Source organism: Solea senegalensis, linkage group LG8 (assembly GCF_019176455.1).
Source record: "Solea senegalensis isolate Sse05_10M linkage group LG8, IFAPA_SoseM_1, whole genome shotgun sequence".
NCBI lineage: Eukaryota > Metazoa > Chordata > Actinopteri > Pleuronectiformes > Soleidae > Solea > Solea senegalensis.
Window position 1 is genome coordinate 26,037,775 of NC_058028.1, and position 26,056 is coordinate 26,063,830.

Below are 26,056 nucleotides of genomic sequence, written 5' to 3' on the forward strand. Positions count from 1 at the left end.
TGCAGGGAATTCATCTGTGCTTTAATTATTTGTAGGCAATAACTTTGCACCAATCACACACGCACACATATGGAGGATCATGTGGTGTTATGCGTTGATGCTCTGGTCCAATGGGATTTCCTGAGTTGTATGAATGACAGTCCCTCTGGGGGAACCTCAGTGGGGTTCCTCACATCACCATGGAGATGGAAGTTTCTGCATGTGTCATGTTAACATGCCCTTTTGGAAACATCATAGAACAAAAGGGAACGGTGTATATAAAGAGGCAAAGCTTTTTTTTTTCACAAGTCAGTATGAGAGAAAAGAAATAAGATTAAGAAGAGCATTTTTTAAAATGTTTACAAAAGAAAATCAAGAGCTCTTCATGAGGATGGTGACAAATGGCGATAACAAACCAGATCACAGTATCCTCTTTTGAAATAAAAAATAAAATCATAGAAACTTTTGTGTTCACATTGGTTAATCGTTTTTTTTCCCAGTAGACTATATCACATAGTGATAACGAAGAAAAAGAAGAAATCTACAGCCACAGTAGCTTCGTGCAAAAAACCACATACACTGGCACGCCGCAAAGGCAAAGAGATCAAGCAAGACAACGCATACAAAAATATAGAAAATCTCCAATGCAACTCATCTCTCGCTTCAACCTGTGCTACTTCCTGCCAAACACGTGGTGCGGAAGAGTTGCTTCAGGAACATTCTCTTTGTGTTTGTTGTCGACTGTTGGCTGCCGCTGTTGTGTAATGTTTTTTTTTTTTCTTTTAAAGACAACCAAAGTTCTCGTGACTTCCACACAGGAATCCACAGAACCTCAAACGTATGCAGTAGCTATAGCTGATCATTATGGCAGATGTCCATCATAACGATGCTCAGGATGATTAGAACAACAACATGTTTGGGTGATAAAAAACTAGTACAATAAAATCATTCCATCATTCCCTTTGTGACAAATCTTTTTTTTCAACTTTACCTTAAAATACATACTACGCCCTGTCACTGTAAAGACATTCCAGCATTTGCTCATAATTGGACGTGACAGGGTTAAAAAACGGTTTTGGCAAACTCAGCAAGCCATGCCCAAAGGATGCGATTTTGTCTCTTGCAAAGGAGGGAGGGAGGGAGGGAGAGGTGGAGGAGGTAAGGGCACGTCCAAGGATGCAGTGGTCAACCTGCCCCCCGCCCCCCACTGGGGGAGATGCTGGAGAGATGGGCGTGGGTTACACAGAAGAGCTGAGATTATAAACCGTGCTCGGGACCTCGTCAGAAACACATGCACAAGAGAAAAGTCCGAGTTTTGGACTTGGTCGTTCTGTCTGCCTAGCAACACGGCATCAATGTTTGCAGTGACTTTTCACAGGAGGGATGGGGCCAAAAAACTGTGACCACAAGTACGTCGTTGGAATTGTTGTCACTGATCCATTTCTCCTGTTCTCACACTGATAAAAAAGATTGTTTGGACGCCTTCAAAGAAATTAGTGTCGATACACTGGAGGAGGGCGAAGCAGTTATGAGGTGGAGAGGAGGAGTTTTAACCTGCTGCAAGTAAGGCAAAGACAAAGAAGATGATTTACATTTTTAGACAGAGGAGGAAAAAAACGATACATGCACAACTGTTAAAATTGAAAAAAAAAAAACACCGTGGAGGGTGGTTGATGCAAAATAAAGAAAATGCTCGTAACAGTTTGGAGGCATGTAATGCTGATGTGGAAAGAGAGGAGTCATTGGTTGTTTGCTTCTCCTGCCCTCTCTTCCTCCTCCTCTTCTTCATCCTCTTCATCAAGTGACACCACACCAGAGGAGGCCACGTCAGAGACCCTCCGGCGTAGGTCGTAGTTCGCCGGGAACTCCACCCCATTCGCCTCTGCCGCCACCTGGCACACGGTGTTCTCATAGTCCTTGCAGGGGGTGTCGTCGTCCTCCCCTGGTGACAGGTACGTCTCGGAGTAAGACATGGAGAAGCAAGGAGAGTCCTGACCCCTGCAGGGCCTAACGCCCCGCCCACCTCCGCCCAAGCTGTGGAATACACAGTCCCCCCCACCGGGCCCACTCTGCCCCACTCTCTGCAGTCGGGCCAACAGCTCCTCCCCTCCCTGCAGTGCTGACAGGATCTTTGCGGCAAGCTCGGCGGCGTTGCTGTGGGAGTGGGTGCCACGGTGGCCGCCCAGGTCACGCAACAGTGGGTGGTGCTCATCCAGGCTGCAGAGGCTGGAGCACAGGGTATCTGGGGAGCCTGCCGTGGGGGACGGCTCTCCGCTGCCACCTCCCTCGCCACTTCCACTTCCACCCTCGCAGCAGGGACCTCGTAGACCTAGATGTTGGCAAAGATGGCTGTGGAGTAGGTCCTTCAAGTAGGGAGGATATGAGGGCACATCTAAAGAGAAGGATAAAGACTGTGAATGTGAAGTCCGGGAGACAGCCGAAGAACACAACGAAAATGTAGCGTAACGCGGGGTTCATGCTTTATGTGTCTGTGTGCCCACAGAGGTCCACTAGGGACCGTGTAACGTACATTTATCAGAATTAATCAGCCACCATTTTGCACTTTGGATCAAGCAGACCCTACTTGGCATGAAATTGTAAAGGATTTATGATAAGAATAAATGGAGCAAAGGAGCAGCTGGAGTCTAAGCATCATTTTGATGTACCATCACAATCATCTTGGAGAAGTTTGCTGAAGGTTGAAATCCTGCATTGTGTTGCTTTTAGGACTGACTTTATGATGGCATGCAGTATTGTTTATTTTTGTTAGATCACCTCTAGTGAATTTAAAGGAAAAAGAAAAAACTAATAAAAATGTGGTCTGAAAATACTGAAAATCAAAATCTATAGAGCAGTGATTCCCATAGTCTGGGTTGGGGGTGAATGTTTAGGTTCCCCAAACAAATTAGCATGTGTATAATGTGTATATATTCTGAATAACATACATAGAATACATTTTTTTACCAAATCAAAATAAAGGCTGTAAATTAGTCACTACATTATGAACACATTTTCTGTTTCTTCCCAATTTTTATTGTGATTTGGGTCACGACCGTTCTGCCATCTTTAAAAAGTTTGGGGAACACTGCTACAGCATTAGCATATCACGATACAACAGCCACGTTGCAGGGTAGAGTATTAGTGGCTGCACAGGTTAATGCTGGTTCAGTGTAATCAAAGTGAAAGCACACACACACACACACACACACACACAGGGTCACCCCCTCACAGATCATCCTCACACACAGACGCTGTCTCTGCAGCAAAGCCAATCATATTAAACTTGCAGGAGGGATATCATGTTGCGCTGAGGAAAAAAAAACAAAACGTCGGGAGCGGATGAAAAGTAGGGCACTAGGACAAAGACGGACACAGAGAGAAAGAGGGTTAGGGAGTTTGACAGAAGAGGACAATATGAAAGCAATAAATATGATTTAGCCTCACCTCGGCTATTGCAGTGTGTGTGTGTGTGTACCTGTGCTCTGTGTGCTAGGCTCGTTGGCAGGCAGAAAGTCTTCATCATATGAGTCATCGTTGGACTCGTCACCATCCACAGAGGACCAGGCTCTCAGCTTCGCCTCTGCGATAGCGAACTGCTCTGCCACACCTTGGAACACACGTGATTACACATTAGCCACACCCACACATTTGTATATGGAAGCAGTTAGATGGTTGGCACGGTAACAAGTACATGGGGCTCTTTTTCGGTTTTCGTTGGCAGGTCCGAGTGAGAAAGCGCGAGCACTGAGTAGTCTTTGGATCTTTCCTGTGGCCGGTACAGTAAAGATGGCTGTCACTGAATGTTAGACAGGTTACAGTCTGTGCAGAGTGACGACGACAGCAAATGTCTGGAGAAGAATGTTAACATAAAACAAACACTGGTTGAGTCTGTCATGGTGGGGTTTCTTGAGAGAATCAACAACGTTGATACATCAGCTATTGTGGAAGCAAGAACAGGAAACCAACCCCGGTGAGGCTAATGAGGCTAATGAGGCTAATTTATGACCTCTACACTTGGAACAAAACAAACTTACTGTGTATTTGTCAGAGCACACTCATCAGTGAGTACAACACAGTACATTTATAAGATTGTCATTATTATTAACCTGATTTTCTAGGGAGAAGTAAAAAATAATAAGTGGACATAATGATGTGTAGTTTAAAATCTATGTCATTTTTATTATATGTTACCAATAATGACGAAGCTCATTGTGATTATGATTTTCTTTTGTGAGTTCCTTCACAAAAATAATGACAGATTACATCACATGTCATTTAGCAGACGCTTTTATCCAAAGCGACTTACAATGGAATCAAGTACAATTAGCCAGGGGTGGAATCGAACTTGCGACCATGATGTCTTTGGTACACAAGGTAGGGTCTTAACCACTGAGCCACTCCACCCCAGATCCATGTCCTTCTCGACATTGATGATTGATTGATCATTTACTACTCCAGTCTGAGCTTTTGTTTGTAAAATAGATTATAAAGCTGACAATGTGATGCAAAGCACACACGCATAAACCACACAGCAATTATAACTAATATAAGTTTAGCTGTTTTCAGTGCCTGAATATATAGGGAGTGTAAATACACTCACATACTCACATGCATGTAAACGCACATAACAGTAAGAAGAGCAACATCACTGTCCGTGTGTTTGACCGGAGGTGACTCAGCATGTGCCAGAGCTGGAGAACCACAAGGTCCATGAAACCAATCACCGGCAATTATCATCAGCAGCTGACTGAGTCCCTTTCTCCTGCCTGGGTCTCTCTTATCCATCTGTTTTGTATTCATCGCCCGCCTTCTTCATGTCATGCTTTTCTTCCAAGCTGCTCTCTTCATAAAATGCTCTATCGACTCACCTAGCTCCCTCCCTAGCCTTGTCCCTCACTTCTAATTTTGATTTCAATCTCTCTGACTCTCAGTCTCCCCCCTCTGAGTCACTCGTCTCTGGTCTTTACTCAGTATTCATGCGTCGTCTCCCACAGAGAGCGATCAATGGACTAATTCATCTTCCACTTTATACTTGTACTTATACACATACTTTTACTTTTACTTGAGTATATATTTGAACACCGTTCCATTTGGGTTGTTACTTTTTTTTTTTTATTACATGCGCATACATACATCTATTTCTCTCTCTTGTCTCTGGGTTCCTGTTGTACACTTCTGTTCTGTTGTACTTTTACCGTGCCGACGTGTCTGAATTGGATAATCCAAATTTGTTGTACTTTTAGTCAAACGGTGATGTAGACATTTCCTAAATAATTAATATATTATTGCTTTAGATCAAAGGTTATTTATTTTATTATAAAGACCGTATTTATTATTTATTTGAAATATTATTATGTAACATATCTTAGGCCCCGTTCACACGAGGACGCTTGCAGGTAAAAACGACAAAATATTTTATCCGAAGTGCCTTACGTTTAGACGGTGATGGCATTTTTGGGGCTTAAAAATGCAAAAATCTGAAACCACCCTCCAGAGTGGAAAACTTGAATACGCTAGCCGCCTGGCATGCATACCCAATCGAATTCCACACACTTTTGCGTGACCGTATGCGCGCAGATTTCCTCCTGAAAACGCTCGTCTAAACGCGGAATAAAAAGTGAAGAGTGTCTTCTGTTCAGACCGCCATCACGTAAACGTAGCCTTAATTTGAACATTGCTGTTTTATATTATAGTGTGTCTATTTTGTACCGTTTGTGTTGTTTTGAATATTTCAAAAGTAAATCCGCAGTGAAAAAAAGTCTTTTCACTGCATACTTTTTTACTCTTACTCGAGTAATTATTTTCATGAGTACTTTTACTTCTACTTGAGTAATTGTTATGTTAAAGTAACAGTACTTTAACTTGAGTCATTTTTTTGGCAACTCTACCCCCCTCTGTTCATAACATACATTATTAAGACTTTCTTTGCTAATATAGCCCCAGAAATACTACAAACTGTACCTTTAAGGCATTTGTGCCCTTGCTTTCTCTTTATTAAAGCTTCATCAAATGATGTATTAGGCCAGGTTCAAAGTAACTTGTTTCAAAAGACTACCCATGGTGTAAAAGGACTATCGTCTTTAAACAATGCACTGATTGTTTCATCTGCCAAATCTGAAAATTCACTTTAGGTTCTCTGAACTCTGAACATTTGTCTTGTTTGATCCATCGTTCCAGTTTCAAATAGCCAGAGAACACTTAAATGGCTCTTGTAGGAAAAGTCATGTAAATATTGAGATAAAAGAGGACAGAATAAAGAAAGGAGGACAAGAGGAGGCGCAGAGGAAAAGCGCTCAGTCACTGTGGCTATAGCCAGGAGCGAAACCTTACTGTGCAAATTAACCTTGAGAGTCTGCATTGCAGGGGGTGAGCAAGCGAGCGGGGGGGGGAGGCTTCAGGAAGGCCAGGATGACAACGAAAGAATAAAAGATAAGAGAAAAAGACTGAGGGGAACTTTCACAGGAAATGAATGGGAAAGAGGAAGGAAATGCAGTGGAAATAGTGGAAAAGCAAAAGTTGAAGTGAGTTTATGAAAAAAGAGGAGACGGGTTAGTGGTAGATGAGCAGTAGTAATTGTAAGATATCTTATCATATGTTCACTGCTTCATCTCACTATTATACAACCTTTTCCAACAGGAAAATTTACTTCACTTTCCCACACCAACGTCCATAGAGAAGTCAGTGGTTTTAACTGACAGGAACACAGGAGATGCTGCTCTTCTGCTGCCTTGGTAAGTTTGTCACTTTAATAAATCAGAACGAAGGATTTTTTAAATCAAAGACACAAAATAAAACTTTTGAACATACTTAAAAGAGGAAACAGTGGATCCACAACTCCTATGTGCTGTGATGTAAAATCATTGATTTTGTCTATAGACACTGGTGTAGGAAAGTGACACAATCTACAGACATATGTATAAGATAGGCATAGATTTAGTTTGATGATGTATTTATATCATGCACAGATTTGTAATACAACAGATTCTGATTTTCAAATCAGAGTTAAATCACTATTTAGTTCTATTTCCAAAATTGCAGTAATATCATTTTACATTACAGTCTTTTAAATAGGCCATAGGTGTTTTTATAAAATGGCTAAAGCACAGTTGGACATTGCAATATTTGTGTAATGAATAAACAAATTCTACACACGGCACCAGAATAATAATGATAATACAATAGAGGTCTTACCAGCAGCAAATCGTGCCTCCTGTTCTCCCTCAGTAAGATCAGAATAAGAATTGAAGTCTGATTCCAGGGCTGCTGGAGTGTCTATAGGCTTACACCAGCCTTTCCACTCAATCAGGTGGGCCACTCTGCCCTGCGCCATTGCTGTGGGCTTCGTCACATGGTCTTTCACTACCTGGGAAATACCTACAAGGCAAACATTAAAGGTTACGCCACAGCATAGCTTCATATAATCAAACACCTTTCATTGTGTGCTGTGTGTCATCTCCATTTGGTGTTGACACTGTTCTTTTTATCTTCATATTGATGACAAACAGAGTAAAGTGCATTAAAGAAGCTTGTGTGTTTAATGTTGCACTCACCATGCAGGGAGGATCGCGCTAATGCAGCAATCTCTTGAATGGTAAGAGCTCTTCTTGATTTTGGTAACATTTCAACGGTGTCGTCAGCATTCACCTGCAATGACAACAGTGAGAAAAGTGTGATTCTTTGGATAAAAGTGGCTCGACTCAACAGCGTTGAATTACTAACTATTGTTTCTTTTTCAGACACTAATCAGAGTTTTTACACAAATATAATGTACATGGCAGCAATGCACACACTCACACCCAAACACACACACATACAGATATTCTTCTTAGGACACTGCATTGACTTCCATCCATTTGGACAGCCTAAACAAAGCTGCATCCCTATTCTTAACCATAACCAGTTAATGCCTAACCATAATTCCTCGAAAAGCTCCTGAAGAGGTAACAAATGCAACACACACACTTCTTACTTTTAAAGGTCAACTTTCTGGGCCTCTTTGTTGATCTCCACCTGTTTTATTGTATGTTCATTACAATACATTACAAAAGTACCTCAATAACAGCCAGTTAACTGTTGGGATCGTTATTGTTATATACACAGAATCACAACCAAGGAAAAATGATCACTGTAACAAGAGGCATCCACTCTCTTCCTCATTTCAACTCTTTCATCTGGACCATGATATCAATAAATAATAATTACAATAATAATAATAATATACTTAATTTATCATACAAGATAAACACAATAAAAGGAAAATAAGATTTAAAAAGCAAAGAATGAAACAATGAAATAAAACAGTAAAACACAACACAGGTACTTTAGACCAGGAGTCAAAAAGTAAAAACCTCGTTTTAACTTTGAGATAAAACAAAAGATGCAAATAAAACCGGAAAATACAACGAAGGGTGGAATAAAATAGGAAAAGGCTAGAGTCAAGAGGTTGAAACCCGGTTTTAACTTTAAAATAAACTAACACACAATAAAAAAGAGCTAGTTGAAGGCTAGAGTAAAAAGATGAGTTTTCTTTTAAAAATAAAAAGTGAGCGTGGCTTCCCTGGTATCTAAAAGGTAGGCGTTCCAAAGTTAAATCAACAGCAGACGATCACAGAGAGGAGGACCTTAAAGTCAACTCTAAATGTTAAGGAGCCAGTGTTGGGCACCAAAGAGCCCTAGAGTGTTTTAGATAAGCTGAAGTATGTCAGGGGTTTTCTTTGAGAGGCCAGTAAAAAGTGCGTTACAATAGTACAATAACTTGAAATAAAGGCATGTTTTAGTTTTTTCAGTATCTTTTTTAATTGGGACCAATTTTGTTTTTTTATTTGTCATTGAACTCAATGACGTGGACACAACATGCACAACTGAACGGTCCCCAGCGGGCACGGAGCTGGTACCGACGCGAGACAGTCCTCCGCTTCCTTTGGCATAAAGAAGTCCAGTTTAGCTGGAGGCGGCGTTTGATGGTGTTTGATGTTGAAGTTGCTAATCCGTGGAAAAGCGGGTTAGGTAGTGAAGCACGTTGAAAATCAGGGTGCGATTAGCTCCTCTGTTGCGGGCGTCGTCGCTGAAACTCCAATGCGCTCTCATAACCTCGATGTCGCAGAGCCCTCGAGCCCCTCTTCAAGGCCAGTGACGCAAATATTGCAACTTCTATTCCTGTCCTCCATGTCGGCTAATTTAAGCTCCAGAGCCAGAAGAGTCTGGTTGTGTTCACTCAACATACTGGAATTGCTTCTGACAGCGCTTTTCAGTGCGGATCTGATGGTGCCAAGGCCAGCCGCCAGCGTGGAGAGCTCAGTCTGGATAGCACTTAGCTTCTCGTCTTTGGCACCTGTTGAATCAGGGAAAGACCCAGCTCCAGGTAGTCTCGCTGCTACTGCATTACAACCTCAGCAATGGCGTCAATACCTTGGCGGCTGCTCTTGGTTTTAGTAGACATCGTTGTTAACTAACGATAAACAGTAAAAAAAAAGTCAAAGCAGAAAAATCAACAATTTGGCCATGCTAGGCCGAGAGCTGAAAGCCTAGGCTGCCATCTTGCCCAGCTGGTCACGTGACTCCCAGTTCTTCAGTATCTTTTGTTTTGAAACTTTAGGGTTTCATAAACGAGGTAATGACGCAGATACACACACAAACGCCGCGTTAATTGGAGCTTCCAGTCTATGTGGCCTTTAAGAAAACTTAATACTCACCTTTTTAACCTGGCTACATATATGCTAGATACATATTATCTGTAATTTGTGATCCCTGTTTATGTTTCCTCAATTCCTCGTCCCTGCTTTAAATGTTAATCTAATGTGTTGTTGGGACGGTTGATGAGTGACGGGTGGACTTATGGGTGTGTGTGGTTGTGTTTCTATCCTGTGAAGCACATTGTTTCTGTGGATTTTTATGGAACATGCTGTATAAACAAAGTATGCTGTATAAACAAAGTATGAGTAGCGATTGATTCAACAATCAACATTTTTACTTCACTATAGCTTTAAATATGACAATTAAGTAATGTAAGCATATTGTAATGCATGTTCACACTGTATTCAAATGCAACTAATTATTATGGGCCACCATCCGTTCACCTGGCACTTGATTTGCATTTTAATTTATGCAGAAGAGTAGAAACAAATATTTCGACATAAAGTCCACAGAAATGAGGCTGCATGTTACTTTACCGGTCCGTAAAATTAGCCTCATGGCTAATGAGCACACTGTTGAGTTCTCTCATATTACAAATAATGTTTTGCTGCAATTAGAGAAGTACTATGTGTACTGAGGTGTAGAATGCTACGTATTTGCACATCATATGTGGACAGAGCTCTGGGACAGCAAAAGTTGTGAATGAAGAGAATTTTTCTTTCAAGTCTGAATGAATTACAGAAAGAAAAAGTGATGGAGCTTGATGTCCAAATGAGCAGATCGGTCATTTCCTTGCAGTGAGTTAACAGAACCAGACAGTGACAGGGCTAGAGCTGGGTTAACTCTGTCTGCACACTGTAAGTCGAACCCCAGAGGGAGTATCAGGTGTTGACTAGTTCCTTTATCCACTAACCCCTTTTTTAGCCCTACCTGGACTCACGTGGGAAACATGCACGTCAACAGCAACGGCCACATGCCGCACTCATGCTCTTGTTGTTGTTACCTAATATGGGTCAACACACATGGCTGACTGAGCCCTTTAATGACAGCTTCAGGTAGACAAGTACATCTCACCTGGTGGTACCGATTGTTTCCAGTCGTATGGCCACAAGCACCTCAACAACACGCAAGGGTTCATTTGGGAGCAGCACTAAGTGAAACCTGAACAATTAGTAAACATGATAGTATTTAGATAATTGTTGTGTGTGTTTTGAGTCTGTTTGCAGCCATATTGTTTACTAGTGTAATATTGCTGTTGCCATCGTGTCTTGACATAAAACAAATCACTTACTGTGTGCTGCATGAAAATGTCGCCAGGGGATACAACATCTAAACACTGCTAGGGTGGAGCTGTCTTAATAACCATTGTGTGAACGGACATGCATTTAATATTTAAAAAACGATGCACAACAGCTTTAAATACTAGCATTTTAGGATTATTGATTTAAAGCTCTCCATCTCTGAAGGGCTCTGATACTGACTGTGTTTATTGCGCAATTCTCTTTTACACTTTTTATTTCATTTTATTTCCTGCAACACTGAATAATGCTGGAATAAAATTATCATTAATAGGACATATGCATGCAGTTGCTGGGTAAAACCATCCTCTGTCTTTGTTTCAAGTGTCACGTCACAGGCCAGATTTTGCCAAAGCTTTATATAGAGTGAGAGACAGGTGTGTTGCAGGATTAAAAAAAAAAAGAAAAAGAAAATCGGGGTCCCCAAACATCATCCATCCATTGTCGACCACTTTATCTGAGGGTTACAAGGCTGCTGGAGCCAATCCCAGCTGACACCCTGGGCAGGTCACCAGTCCACCACAGTGCCAACAAACAGGGTCACATAATAATAATTTACTCTCTGCGTGTTTTTGGACCATGCACATACATGCAACAACATGCAAACTCCATGCAGGAAGGCCCTTGTTCCGACCAGATTGTGAACCAGGCTATTTTTGCTGCAAGGCAACAGCATTAACCACTACCCCGCCTTGTGCCCAATTCCTGAACAAATTTGCACAATTTTCCCAAATGTGTAGTTTTAAGATTTATATGTATATGTTAAAATCTCGGAACATCTTTGGAAAATGATTTGTTAAAACAATATTAGTTTTAACAGCTATGGCCATAAATTAGTCGCTAAATTATGTTCAAATTTGCTCTTGTCATGAGCCATTTTTAAGAAATGCATCACCACATTGAGAGTTTGGGAAAAGCTGTAGAGCAGAAGTCGAATTCTCCCTTAGATCACTTCATTTACATTTTGATAAGGTTTAAGGAAAGCATTTTATTCAGAAATTCTGCCTAACAAGATTTACCCAATTTTTCCCTGATGAGGTCACCCTGACCTTCTTCTGTCGATTCTACTGAGTGACGACAAAGAACCCGAAGAGCAAACAACAGCCATGCCAACAAGTCGTGTCTATAGGAAGTGGAGAGAACAGAGAAGGGGGATCCTGAACTGGTGACGACATCAGCAGCCATTGCGAGGTGTGACGATGACACTCCTGTGCTGCTCACAGATCAGCGAGAGGATAATATGGGGGAGACGTGCCTAATACCCTTGAGGAACATTTCAGTGATATATAGTGTTGGTCTGAATGTGTTTCATTTCTTGTCAAATGGTTGCCCAGAGAATTCACTGCCTAGTGTGGAAGGATTTTATACATCTTCGGGGCTACCCAACCTTAAAATGTCTGTCTCACTCTCACTCGCTGCCTCGTCTGCACTTGATATTTCTTCCACTGGAGTATCCCATAGTGACAGGAATAATATTTCAGCGACATGTATGAGAACACAGCTCGTAAAGGGGAGGGGGATAAATTGAAGAATAGCTACAGTATATCAATATGAGTTTTTTAAAAACCAGGGCTCCTTCATTCACACCTCCCTCTCCTGCTTCTCTACTACCATACAACTACCAACAACAGAGGAAGACAGCAATTGAATTGGTCCACTGTAGCACATCGTATTACTACACACTCTAATAATGTGCATGCAGTGTATACAGACACACATGCTAATTCATATGCATTGATTATCTCAAACATAAAACCTAATTTAAGATTCCCCCTAACATTAAAGGGACTAATTGTTAAAAAAGTATTAAAAGTAATAAAATACCATAATATTTCATCATAGATAAAACAAAAAAAAACAGGGTAAATTAAAATACTGGCCACATTAGATACCATTGGTGCATACAGTATATTCATGTATACTTAACATTTTTAACAACTTCCGCACACCAGTTGACAGGAGTTACTTTAACACAGCGAGCTGCAGCTATGGGTCAAAATGCAGAAAGTTACCAAACCAAAAAAGTCTGACTACCCCTCTCAAAAACATCTCAACCAGAGGAGGAACATCGAGGGCTTGCTGTAGAGACACTGTATAGTCAGTATAGACGACTCAAAGTTGTAAAAAGATATGCCAATGCCAAACAAGAAAATGACCTGATGATTATTAAAAAGGAGTAGAGCAGTTCAGTTCGCTACGGTATGCATTTCTTTATGTTTTCCATTAACAGTACCAAAATAACCCCTCCCTCGGTGTACCAGAGTAATGGTAAGGTACAGGTGGAGCGACAGACAGACTGGACGACAGAAACTCCCTTGAGAGTGGTGTTTCTTCAACGCCTATAATCTTTTCTCACACAAAGCTTGATAGCCACAAACTGAGCAGAAAAGAAATGGCTTCTCTGTCCTTGTCCATTGTCATTGCGTTGCGTTCAATGTTGTTCGTTGTTGTCCAGATACAACGCTATCTCGCTGACGCGGCCATCTAGCACAGCACACAAACCTACTTACCAAGTAAAGGTTCTGTTCTCATTCGAATTGTAAGGCTGACTGAGGGCGTTACCATTCCAAACCATACTGTACCAAACTGAACTGTACCATGATGGAAACACAGCTTAAGGCTTGATATCTACTGTAGGTACCTCTCTCATTAGCTCATTTCCTGTTTTGTAAACATTACGATGTTTTTAATTGTGATTGTTGTAACTGTTTGAAATTACAAGATTACCCTAAACTAGCATGTGACACTTACACTTACAAACTACACTCAATATTTGGCCCTCTGAGCAAAAGCAGTACATTGATTGTCCAAAGGTTTTTGTAAGTAGTTATGTGAAGCAATGACACACAGTCAGTGCTGACTGTGCTAGGACTAACCCAGACTCACCCCATGTCCCAAGAACCAGCTTAAGATATAGATTCTCGCTCTCACTGAAAATATGGCTACCATCTGGGAGACAAGGACAAGCTGATTTTGGCCTCTTTTAAAACAAGCTAACTGAATAACATCTATGCCAGCTTAAGTCTCTGCGGACTGAGAGGCTGCGTTTCATAATGGATCACTTAGGCTCTGCTAATCATCGCCTGGCTCTCTCACTGCAACACATTCACACCCAGATGGTGCACAATGATGTACAGTGTAATGGAGGCAAGGTGGAATCATCATTATCACCATCATCACTCTCATCATCATTTGCAAGACAGTTTTAGGATTTAAAAATAGCCTTAAATTAAAAATACACAGGCAGGATTTTCCGCTAAAATGATAATTCACATTTTTGGTTTGAGCCAGTCTGAACCACAGTGAGCCTTCAGTCTGAGGCATGAAGGCTCACTTTTACTGTAAACATGGTGGTGACACAAGTTAGCCATTTAATGAAAGGCTCCACTAATAAAATGTAAGGCTTCTTAAGTTTACGTTACGCCTCTGTAAGATGGATTTTTTTGTATTAACTGCTAACACACTCACCCACACCAAAGTCCATAGACAAAATCTGTGTTTTTAGATGATTTAGAGGAATCGTTGGTTGATTTGTTTGACTTGGGAAGGAACACCAAAGTCACAAAACAACAATATATATTTGAACTATAAGTGAATCAACAACTCCTGTGTGCCTTGATGTAACATTACTGCTTTTCTCTATGGACCTTGTTGTAAGAGGCTTCATTTCCCAGTCAGAGAAGGTTGTCAGACACATTCTAAAGATGTCACAGACTTAAGTGGGCACAGATTCTTTTTGTTAAGTTGTTTTTCACTGGGGCCACATGGGTAGCAACCACACTTCAAAAAAAGAGAAAATTGAAATCCAGATTATCACCGTCTCCCCCATACACACCAACCCACACCTCACACGTGCCCAACGTGGAAAAGAACCTGAGCATTCTCTTGCATTGACATACCAAGTTTCTCTCTCTCTCACTCTCTCATCCTCCCTCTGCTCTCCATATCGCTCCATTCTCCACAACCGGTCGCCATGGAACAATTCCTCATGTTATGCCTTGCTTGCTTAATACACTGATGATGTCACCCACTCAGAAGCCACCCGACAGCCACAGCAGACGAATGAATGGCTCTCTCACACACACACACAGGTCCTTCTTGCTTTTTCCTTACTCCTGATACCACTCCCCCGCTAACATGGGTGTCACGCATGAGAATCTTTCTCATCAGATCAGCAGGCCAGCCGACCTGTCTCTCACCATGGCCAGTATTCAATAACATGCCCAACCCATGAAGACTGAGAGGCTGCAACACATCACATTCACACCCAGATGGTGCACGATGATGTACAGTGTAACAGATGAAAAGGTGGACTCATCATCATTATCATTATATTTGTCTTTAAAGGGATAGTTCAGCTGTTTTTGACACAATCTGTCATCTTAATGGATGATAACGAGGCTGGTGACACAAGGGAAGATAGATTTTAGCCACTTAACAAAAGTATCACCTCATAAAGTCTAGGTTTGTTTGCAGCTTTGTCTCACAGCAACATGGGGCTGCATGTGTTCTGCTGCTCTTTGTTGGTAAGTTTGTGTCCTGAAGCATTAAAAACACCAAAGTTTGAACTTTCCGGTGGAGGCAGCAGTGGCTCAACAATGTCTGTGTTCTGTGACGTAAAATCACAGATCTTCTTCATGGACTTGAAACACAAGCCTCAGTTTCCTGTCAGAAACGTCTGTTTGATAACGAATGAAGTGACAAAGAATATTCAAATAAAAAAAATACAACAAATATTTCATTAGGTAACCATGTGTGCTCAGAAAAGTTCTGTCTTCACAAAAAAAGAGTAAAGTAATTTTTTTTTTTAAATCCAAGAAGAAAACAAATTTAAGTGAACTTGCACAAGTACTCTCAGTATAACCAGAGAAAGTTATGTTGGGGTATGACATATCATGAAAACTGAAAAAAAACACAAAGCAAGAGGTTTAAATCCCACTGTGACAACATGAGGTCTTCTTGAAGTGTCAGTGTCTGTGAAAGCTTTATAGGCTTTGGTCGTCTTTGTAGTGGCACCACCTAAAAGCCATTAAAGTCATTTATTTTATATGGGATTCTTACTAAATCAGGGCTCTAACAGGCTGTCAGGTTGGGAGCAGGCTCTTGTTTTAGTCCACCTGTCTTTGCCGTACCGAATCTTAATGAAATTGTCATAAATGGTGATGAAACCAGCAGAAAGGAAACGTTGTCTGCAGAGGACTTTTGAATTAAAACTAACAGTTAGGTAGCAAATGGAAATCCCACAGATGAGTGGATCTGAGCGCGTCTGCAGGGATTAACCGATCAGTGACCACACCTCAAGTGAAAGACTTTGTCTCTGAGTTTGTTCAAAGACAAGAAGCGTTACACATCATGTGTCACCATGATGACGGAACTGCAATGAGATGAAACTAACATTAAAGACTTGGATCGCTCCATTAATGAGGTCATTATTAAAGCAGGAAGAGTTGAGGAAGTCATTTTCTGCTTCATGCGGCGAATTACATTTCAGACTGTCATCTCTGACAGACCAGGTGATGGTACACAGGGTTGCTTGTAGCCTCACATAAATGTAGCTCACATCAGGTGAAGTGATACAGAGATCATCTCAAAATAACAAAGTAACAGTGAGAATAGAGCGGGTATGCAAAAACCCAGCAAAAGAAGAAGCACAAAGCTCCTGAAGACTGAACAAACATGGTGTCAGGTTAGCTCGATTAGCGATGCTAATTTCTATTAGCAATAAAAAAAAAACTCCAAAGATTTCAGAGAGAAAGAGAAGGAAGCAGAGAGAGAGATAAATTAGGGGCACCTGACTGAAGTCCAGTGCGCCCAAAGGTGCTGCCTGAATCAGTCTGCGCACCAAGCGGGTCCGCGTGTTCCCCAAAAGCGCGAGGTCAGACAGGGAGCTTGCAGCACTCCAGTCCACGCACAACGAACCGTCAATCGCCACTGTCAGGAGGAAGAGAGCCACAAGAAGGTAACAGCAAGAGAACAACTCGGAAAACTAAAAAGAAAAAGAAGTCGCCCCCGTAGCATGTTCTTGCTTCAAAATACGCAAAACAAATGACTTTAATGGTGTGACAGCGCTTCCTCTTTAAAGGGATATTTTGAAGCGTGGTTTTATGAGGTATTGACAGCTCATCACAAGGAAAGGCAGATTGTAGCCACTTAGCAAAAGGCTCGCCTAATCAAATCTATGGCTACATACATCTACAACATCGCAAGAATATGTTTGCTGCTTTATCTTGCCAATAGACTTGAAGCGTGTAAATCACATGCCCTTCCACTCCATAGTGCACACAGGAGTTGTTGATCCACTACTGCCTCCATCAGTAATTTCAAATGTGTTATTTTGTTCATTTGGTGTTTGAAATCTTTCATTTGAATTTACGTAAGTGGCTTAAACTTACAGTTTTTTTTTTGTATTTTTTACTGTTTTTATTTTGTTACTTGACGTCATTCTGTTCAGCACTTTGGTCAACCTCGGTTGTTCTTGAATGTGCTCTATAAATAAACTTTGAGTTGAGTTGAGCAGTAAAGCAGCAGCTCCTTTGTCTCCAATGGCTAAAAATGCAGATTTTCTGTATAGAGAATGATCAAACTTCAGTTTCCTGACAGGAAAGGTTGTTTGGCGACTAGATGAAGAGGAAAACATATACTTAAGATTGAACTCAGACTACAGAGCCATTGTTAGAGTTAAGGTGGCATAGATGTGATGTATGTGTTTGCAGTGAGAGTGTGGGTCTGTGTCTAACGTTGGTTCCCAGAGAACGCAGGCACAGTGTTCTCTGCATTGACAAAATGTCAATACCTCATAAAACCTCAAAAAAAACCTAAAATATCACTTTAATGTAGATGTATTTTTATTCCTGGACCAACTATGCATTTTGAGGTTTGGGCTAATCATTGGTGCGTGCTGTCATAGTTGCAGTCCCCATGGCATCACATGCCTACGGGGAGACTGAGCTGTGATGACCATATAAGTGAATGGAGCTCATGCTGCTGTATCTCACTTCACTTTCCTCAAAAATGTAAGAACACTTCAAAAGAAATGGCTTCGACGAGTCGCTTTCCTATTTTCTTGTAAAGTTCTGAAAATGTCTAAGCTAAAATCGATCAGAATTAAAAATAAATCCAAATTTTTCAAAAGATGTTTGGATATTTCGGATATATTCTCCCCATCTCTACATCCACAACTCTGACTCTCTTCCTCTCTTTAAATCCAGACTCAAAACTCATCTGTTTAAAACTCTCTGTAATTCCTCTCCATTTGCTTCTGTTTACAGTCGTCCTGTTTACTGTTTTTTTAATTGCTTATTATTATTATATTATATTATTATGATTTTTTTTTTATGATTATTATACAGTATATCATCTCCAGTCACTACAGGAACCTTTGACTGCAGCATACTCTAAAGGCTACGTGAGAGAGAGAGAACACAAGGGCACAGAGTACTCGCTTCCATGCACTTTAAAGCCATGCCAGGTCATGCAGGTAAGGCTCCGGCAGCCACCTTGGCCTGTTTTTCACATTTCATGGAGGGACTTCTGCTTTGTCAGAGGGAAGAGTACATGAAGGGCACATAATCGGGGACATGCGTGTGGCAGCAGAGAGCAGTTGTTGAACACACGTTTGTTTCTCTGACACATCAATACAGCACAAAGAAAGCTGAGAAACCAGCATGAGAGCAAACGTCCTCCTGAATCTGCACTTCAGTCTAACCTTTAAAACAGCTGCGCTCCATCACCTGTAACAGCTGCTGCTGCTGATGATGAAACCTGCTGTGTGGACGGACAGATGGACAGACGGGCAGACGGACAGATGGATAGGTTAGGTAACTTTTGTTAAGCACTTGTTGAGATGTTATTTTTCTGCTTCTGGTCTTTGGTCAGAGATTATTGTACGCTACTTGTGTGTTCTGTCCTTCAACTGAAAAAAAGCTCCGTCAAGTAGCACTAACAGACCTGACTAAGGGAGTGTTTGTGTGTATACAGCAGCAGAGCAGGGGCCTGCAGGGCTCATTTAGAGCAGTCTATAGAATTCACTTCTGAAACGTGTCTCACTTTACAAACACAATGACACAAAATCAGCATTGTTTGAACATATTTGACAATTGTTTGAATGTTAATGAAATTTGCTTATATTTAAAAGTTACATACACCAGCTTTAAAGGTGAATGTTCATGTGGAAAATTGTCTATGGCTATAAGAACTAGTGCTGTCTAAGGATTACAATATTTAATCGCGATTAATCACATTAATATCATAGTTAACTCCTGGTTTATCGCACATTTTTATCTATTCCAAATGTCCCTTGATTTCTTTTTGTCCCATTATTTCTTCTCATTTTAATGCTCTTATCAACACAAGAAAAGTTGATCAGCTTTCTTTGTGCTAATGTTTTTGCTAATGTTGTCACCTGCATATTTTGAGTTATTCCTTATTGTGAGAGCCACACAATAACAAGAGTGTGTGAATAAAGTGTCGTTCTTCAACGCAGACAGAGTCCCGTGGTTTAACGCGCTGTTGCCGTAACGAGCTAATCCGAACTAAAGGAGCTAGCGGTCTTCGGAGGTCTCCTTACTAGGGGTTCAGGGGGTCTGCCAGCTTGGTTGGTAACACTGCAGACATCATGAGTTGGATGTGGGGAGTGCGTCAAGAAATGATCCAGGCTGCGTTGGATATGGAGAGCACACTTGGAGACAGCGCTCGCCGTCCACTCAAAACGGAACGTTAGCTTACTACACTCTGGCTCACAAGCCCAAACAAGTGTTTGCAGCGTGCCTGTTGTTGTGTTTCCAGTCTAGCTAGTTTTTCTAACGTTACTAGTTGTTGGAACAGCATGTGAAAGCATTGCTCGGCCAAAAAGAACGTTAATCTCGCGATAAAAAAATGTACGCCATTAAAATGGGTTTGTGTTAATAACGTGTTTAACTGACAGCACAAATAAAAACACAACATAATTTACAAAAAATAATTTCATCAATTAATAAAAAAGTATAAAAATGTTTTATGCTTTTTGAAAATGGACAGTATTGTTGAGATTCAGTTAAGTATAGCACTTTCTACGTTGTACAATTTAGCAATTTAATTTTACTTTGTTAAACAGGTTCAAGTCTTCGTAAATGTCAGCCCGAGGGAAGCAGTTCAAACTGAGAGTGCGATGAATGAGACCGATCGCTTGTTATGTCAAGAGCTTTCTGTTTGATACTCACTTTATACCTGTCACTCAGCTGCACCTGTGCTTTCTCTATGCTGTGTCTGGACAGTGTCACTTTACACTTGACCTCCAACTGTACATAACAAGACTCCATGTTAAAAGAGACAGTGCCTTGTACCAGGCTGTTGTAAACCATCGCAAAAAGAGATCCTCACTCTAGACGTCAACTGATGTTTGTTTTTATGGCCTATGCGGATCTTTAGAGACCAGTGGAGCCGGTGAACAGTATATGACGCCACTATTTTAGCTGGTTTTGTCCATTTTGTCCTCCATTTGTTTATTATTATAATTAATAATACATGTCTACCTATTACCCTGCGATGGACTGGCGAACTGTCCAGGGTGTACCCCGCCTATCGCCCGATGTAGCTGAGATTGTCACAGCACTCCCCGCGATCCTCTGGTTGAGGATAAAGCGGTAGATGATGACTGACTGACTGACTGTCTACCTATTAAACATAATAAAGGTAATCAGACAACTAAATGTTATCAAATATACTTTTGGAAAAAAATTATAATGTGTGAATCCACTTAATAGCTTGCTTTGGAATTTCTTAGCCTAGCTATATTATTGTATATATGATTTCTTTTTTATAATTATTTCTATTCATTGTTATATATCACTGCTATTAGAGTAAAACGTCGACCAGTATATGTTTTTGTAGTTGTTCTTATTTTATATTGACATTTTTTAAAATTCATTTTTTTTTACATTCATAGTGTGAATGTGCATAAACTTTTGGGGCCAATATTTTTGTCCAATTTACATTTTCTTCCATCATCTGATAAAATATAGCTGTTCAGAAAAAATTGACAAATACATTTGCTTAAGTTAAATAAACAGATATTCAATAACATATGATACATCTCTACATATGTATTTGCATTTTGTGTTTGCATAAATAAGTGACATGATAAGTACATGGCTTAGAATTACACGGCATTTATGTGAACACAAATGTGTAAACTTAGGTTAATGGCAGTTATTTAAATGTATTTAATTGATTTTCTTTAGTTGTCTCAAGTTATTGCTGTTATTGTGTATTGCCCTCATCACATGATACATCTTTACAGTTTCTGAGAAGAAAATTGACCGCTGTCTCTAAAGCCTTGATTTTAGGTATGACAGGGGATGACATATGTAAGTGTGGTAGTTCACTGCATATGATCATTTCTTTGGCCACTTGGTGTTTCCGTGTCTGTAAATGACCTTTATGGTCAATTGCTTTGACTGTTTTTGTGTGTTTTACTGGTGCATTTTGAAATAAACAAAAAGCTGAGTCTTAAATTCAGATTTTTTTTTTGGATGGATGGATGGATGGATGGATGGACAGAGCATTTCACCGGACACTACACTTGAACAGCTCACTCTGTCCTGCACACCACAGACACAAGCTTGCCCTCGTCGCCACTGTCTTCCACTCAAACCGCCAAAACGGTGATGCCTCCGTGTCTGGCTCCTCTTTCCCGCCACTCCAATGCAGGGAAGCGTTTCTGGTTACTGTCCGTGAAGAGGAAAACAATTGGCTCGATCAGTTTATCTCCTAACACCCACCCGGGTCAAACACGTGGTGGTTAGCGCGCCTGCAGCGGCTCAAGTTGCCCACCAGCAGAATTCAATATGTGCCAATTTAATTGGCTTTGATGAGATCAGGTGCCCGCGGGTGTACTGTATCACTGCATCACCTGCTCAATCAAAGCATTGTTAAGAGGAGTGAGGGATGTACTGTATGTGACACACACACACACACACACACACACACACACACGTGTCATTTGAGCCTGCAGTGGCATGTGCAGCCCGTTGTTTTGTTCTGGATTGTCATGAAGACTCTCTGTAAACCTGTAAAATCTGTTTTACTGCTCCGTACATTCATCTCTGGAAGTTTATGGTTCATATCAAAATAATATATGTCGTTTGAACATAAGAAGCAAACCATTGTTTTTAATATATTAATCTTGTGTGGCAAAGAGTGATGGGACAATATTATTGCTTATTGGGATAAAAAAATAAAACACATCGTTTCTATTATCGTGACAATTGTGAATGGGTATACAAATGAATATGTCACGTGAGTGACTTGCAAATCCCGTCTAATTGACCAACATACAGTGCTTCTGATTTTTTTATGCCACAATGGGGATATACATCTTTCCTCGTGACTTAATACGACGTTAATTAATTATTATGATCACAGTCTGCACTCCACGTGCAGCCTCCTCCTGTCTGTCTGTCTGTCTGTCTGTTTCTGACAGTGGCTGCGTACTGAGCAGATTCATTTACTGCGACACACACACAGTGATCCCCACAGCCTCATACTGTAGATGTGAAACTCCACTGCGCACATTCTCTCTGGAGCTACAAGTCACTGCTGTGCAGCCCGTGATTTTTACAGCAGTGCCCTGCAGTCACAGCAGAGGTGCCGTTTAAGTGGCATGTGCTCACAATCACATGATGGACAGAAAACACGTTATGTAATCACTGATGAGATCACATCTCATCTCATTTCCATTCTGGCGTCAAAAGCAGACACATGCCATGAATTGTTTTTCCGTTTTCTTTTCATTCTTTACTGAAGCCTGAGATGTGGTGGTTCTCTCGGAGGTGTGCGGAGTCATCATCTATCTGTGGTTGATTTATTCATTTGTCTTTGATTCTTAATGCGGCTAATCTTCCTTCCTCTGAGTGTCTCCTCTTGCCTCATGGAAAACAAGCATTGGAGTCATTTTAATTTAAGTTACTATATTTGACTTGTTTTTTTTTCCTCATACATGGAGAGAGATCAAGTGAGAGAGAGGGTCCTTACTGTGTAGGTCCTGTTGTCGTGGAAACTGAGAGACTACCTCTCTCTCCCTCTCTCTCTCTCCCTGAGTGACTTATGAGGGAATCAACAAAATTAGGTCAGAACCAGCATCAGTGAGGTGACACACACACACACAGCTATTCTTGTTATCACACTGACCTCATGTCCGTTCATTTTTTTCCAGCCTCACCATATTATCCCTAAACCACAGTATGATCCTCAAACTTAACCGTGACCAGTTAATACCTAACCAAAACCTATCTCTTTTCAAATCTCACCTTTAATTTGAACTAGAAAAGGAACGTACACACACACACACGGATTTTCATAGATGGAGAGTCAAACAGGTGGCGGTTGTCGACGCGCTCTTGGCACGCGCTTCATGCAGAAACGTGCGAGCAAAGACGTGATAGTTGGTTGTTTATCAAGTGGCTGAAACGACGGATTACACAAGCAATTAGAGGCGGAGGAGACGCGAGGCTAGTGTAAACATGAGGCGTGTGTGTGTGTGTGTGTGTGAGAGAGAGAGGGGACACGGCGGCGGTGAAATCACAGCGTGGATCATGACGAGATGTGTGATATTTTCATCGCATGAAAACAGATTTGATTTGAGTGAGAGATGGGTGGATGGATGGATGATAGATGATGGATGGATGGATGACGGATGGGTGAATAACGTGTGGAGTCAGGCGCCACAGCTGACGTCTAGTCGTCAGTGGAGCGGACGGTACATAAACCTGCTGTAAAGGTGTAAACAACCGTGAGGCAACAGGAAGCTTGTTTCTTGGCAACAAGCTGCAGCTGCATCTGTGTGTGTGTGTGTGTGTGTGTGTGTCCAAACGGAGCCCGACTAATATGAGACTAATGTGAATATGAGCCTAATTGCCAAGGAGTTCTTGCCATTAAACCCCATTGGAAGCATGTGCGCGGCTGCGTTGGAATTAGAATGCGAGCAAAGACTAAAAAGCGTGTCCTACCTTGAAACTAAACTGGCTGAGGGCGCTTAGAACCATCGTGTCCTTCCTTATCTTATCGTATCCTCGTTACTAATTCAAACGGCGTTTAGCAGCGCATCCTTCACTGCTGTAGCCTCTGCTCTCTGTCTGTCTGTCTGTGTCTGCTGCCAAAAAAAAAAGAAAAAGAAAGAAACAGCTCCTTGCAACTCTCGAAGCATCGCGATGTTTTGGCACTTGGCTCATTCCCACCACGCACCCATGCAAGCACACACTCTTCAGTCTTTAAACGGTTAATCTTGTCTGTATTAGGCGTAACTTTATTGTTAATATGCGCGTTAATATGACTCAGCAGGTTAGGTTAGATGTCTCACATTCTCGCATCACACCTTTCTGTCTGCGCACATCATGCTGTGCGTATAACCCTCGCACATCAGCTCCCGCACCCGCGAAAGGCTGCATAAATTATAAATAAATAATAATAATAATGATAACAATATTAAAAAAATAAAAAAGCGAAAACAAACCAGAATTCCCCCAGCGTGCTTTAAATGAAATAAATAAACAAAAACAACAACTCTTACCAACTGGCGCTTTGGAGCTGATGCAGCCCATTTTCGCAGCTGCGTGAGTATAAGCTAATGTATTTTACATGTTTTCCCGATAATTTCCTTCCTTGCATTAAGAGACGCCCATGATGCAGCAGCAGCAGCAGCAGCACAACCACCACCACCAGCAGCAGCAGCAGCAGCAGCGTACCTCACTTATCGAAAGCCTCTCTCGCTCTCCGCATCTACGGAGGCTCCGCTGGGTTCCGGTCCGGTGCGCCGCGTTTGGCTCAGACCGCCGGAGTGACGCCGCGGGCGGGGGGAAGTCCACTCATCATGCTGCCTGCCGTGTGTTTTACTGGCTTCGGATCCGTATACATGCATGTAAACACATGTGTAGATAAACAGTGAGTTTGTATGTTTACTTTACAGCTGAGTCTCGGTCTTGGATGAGCTCCTGCGGCGGCTGCGCGTTACTGCGTCTTGCGGTTGAGTTCAGCACCAGAGCGGGTGGACAGCTCCTTGTCAGGCGGCGGCAGCATGGGCTTGAATCACAACTGCACGCGCCGGGGTTCCCCCTCACGATCACTGCCGGTCAAATCCACTCCACATCACAACACACATCATCCCCAGTCCTTCTGCGCACGCTCTCTCTCTCTCACACACACACTCTCTCTCACACAATCTCTCTAGAGATTTCACACATTCACGCGGACAAAAAAAATCCCCCTCTGAACCTCTATATATACAGAACCTCGACGAGTTTCCGCCTACTGGTGTTTTTTTCTCTCTGTCAGGTAGAAGCGGAAAGAGCCGTGATTGGCTGGTGTCACCTTACATGCCAGCTGACATGCAGGGAGAGGAAGGCGGAGTCTGCACGAGAGAAGCAAGTCCTCAGCTAAAGAATTGTATTTTTCTCACTACTCATCTACAGGATGTAGCAGTAAGCAGTTGACATGATGATAAATGAGGCGCACAGTGCATATTTTTAACAAGTCTAATAAATCAGCCTGAAGCAGAGTGTACACTTAAATCACTGGTTAAATAATGTGTGTATTGTTAATAAGAACAATCACGGAGTAACATGCAGCAACATTACAGAAGGTTTAGACGTGAATTCAATGTTTCCTTGTCTGGTGTGTTGTGTTGTGATGTAATGCAAATGTGGCATTGCCAGGGGTGTGAGGTAATGTAATGGGAGGAGGTCAGGACTCATGATCTTAACATTAAGCGAATCACTGACACACGATTTAATCACAGTTATACTGAGAAACAGAGAATCTTGGGGGGCTAATAGACCCTCTTAGCAATGTGTGAACTCATTTGACGCTGACTTGATTGTAATGGACATTAATGAATATTATTCACACTGCAGATTTAAATTACAGATGCAACTCAACAATCAACTGTTTTTGGCAAAATAAGTAAAATAATTCTGAAACATTAATTTGAACATTTAAACTATTGTTTGATTATAGTTTTTATTTGTTGTGTTTTTCAGCAGGTCGATTGTGGCCCCGGCTCAGCTTGGGGCCCCGGGAAATGACCTGCTTTGCTGCACTGTTGCATCAGCCTTGGACTTTTTTCACAAATCTGCTTTCTGGCATGTATATTTCAGAAGTCTTTCAGGCTTCTCCCA

At 41.5% G+C, this 26,056-nt stretch overlaps 1 protein-coding gene across 5 annotated transcripts; it reads right to left on the reverse strand.

The window, feature by feature from the left end:
• zgc:165508 (uncharacterized protein LOC100101652 homolog) lies at positions 1-25,232 on the reverse strand. 5 transcript variants are annotated; one of them, XM_044032892.1, is made up of 6 exons: positions 24,629-25,232; positions 16,702-16,841; positions 7,530-7,623; positions 7,171-7,353; positions 3,455-3,586; positions 1-2,371 (listed from the first exon to the last, which is right to left on the reverse strand). In XM_044032892.1, exons 3-6 carry the CDS (start codon positions 7,597-7,599, stop codon positions 1,719-1,721), a joined length of 1,038 nt encoding a protein of 345 aa, XP_043888827.1. In that variant the 5' UTR covers positions 7,600-7,623; positions 16,702-16,841; positions 24,629-25,232; the 3' UTR covers positions 1-1,718. The 5 variants fall into 5 exon arrangements, with proteins under 5 accessions (XP_043888827.1, XP_043888829.1, XP_043888826.1 ...); XM_044032894.1 differs by lacking the exon at positions 16,702-16,841 and having other exon boundaries at positions 24,843-25,232; XM_044032891.1 differs by lacking the exon at positions 16,702-16,841.
• Positions 25,233-26,056: the final 824 nt, after the last annotated feature.

Coding starts and splice junctions, on each gene's coding strand:
- zgc:165508 (XM_044032890.1), bottom strand. CDS start 23,929: ATGGTTCTAAGCGCCCTCAGCCAGTTTAGTTTCAAG. Junction 3,587..7,170: donor GGAGGCACGATTTGCTGCTG/GTAAGACCTCTA, acceptor GTGTGTTCCAAG/GTGTGGCAGAGCAGTTCGCT. Junction 2,372..3,454: donor GCCTAGCACACAGAGCACAG/GTACACACACAC, acceptor CCTTCTCTTTAG/ATGTGCCCTCATATCCTCCC.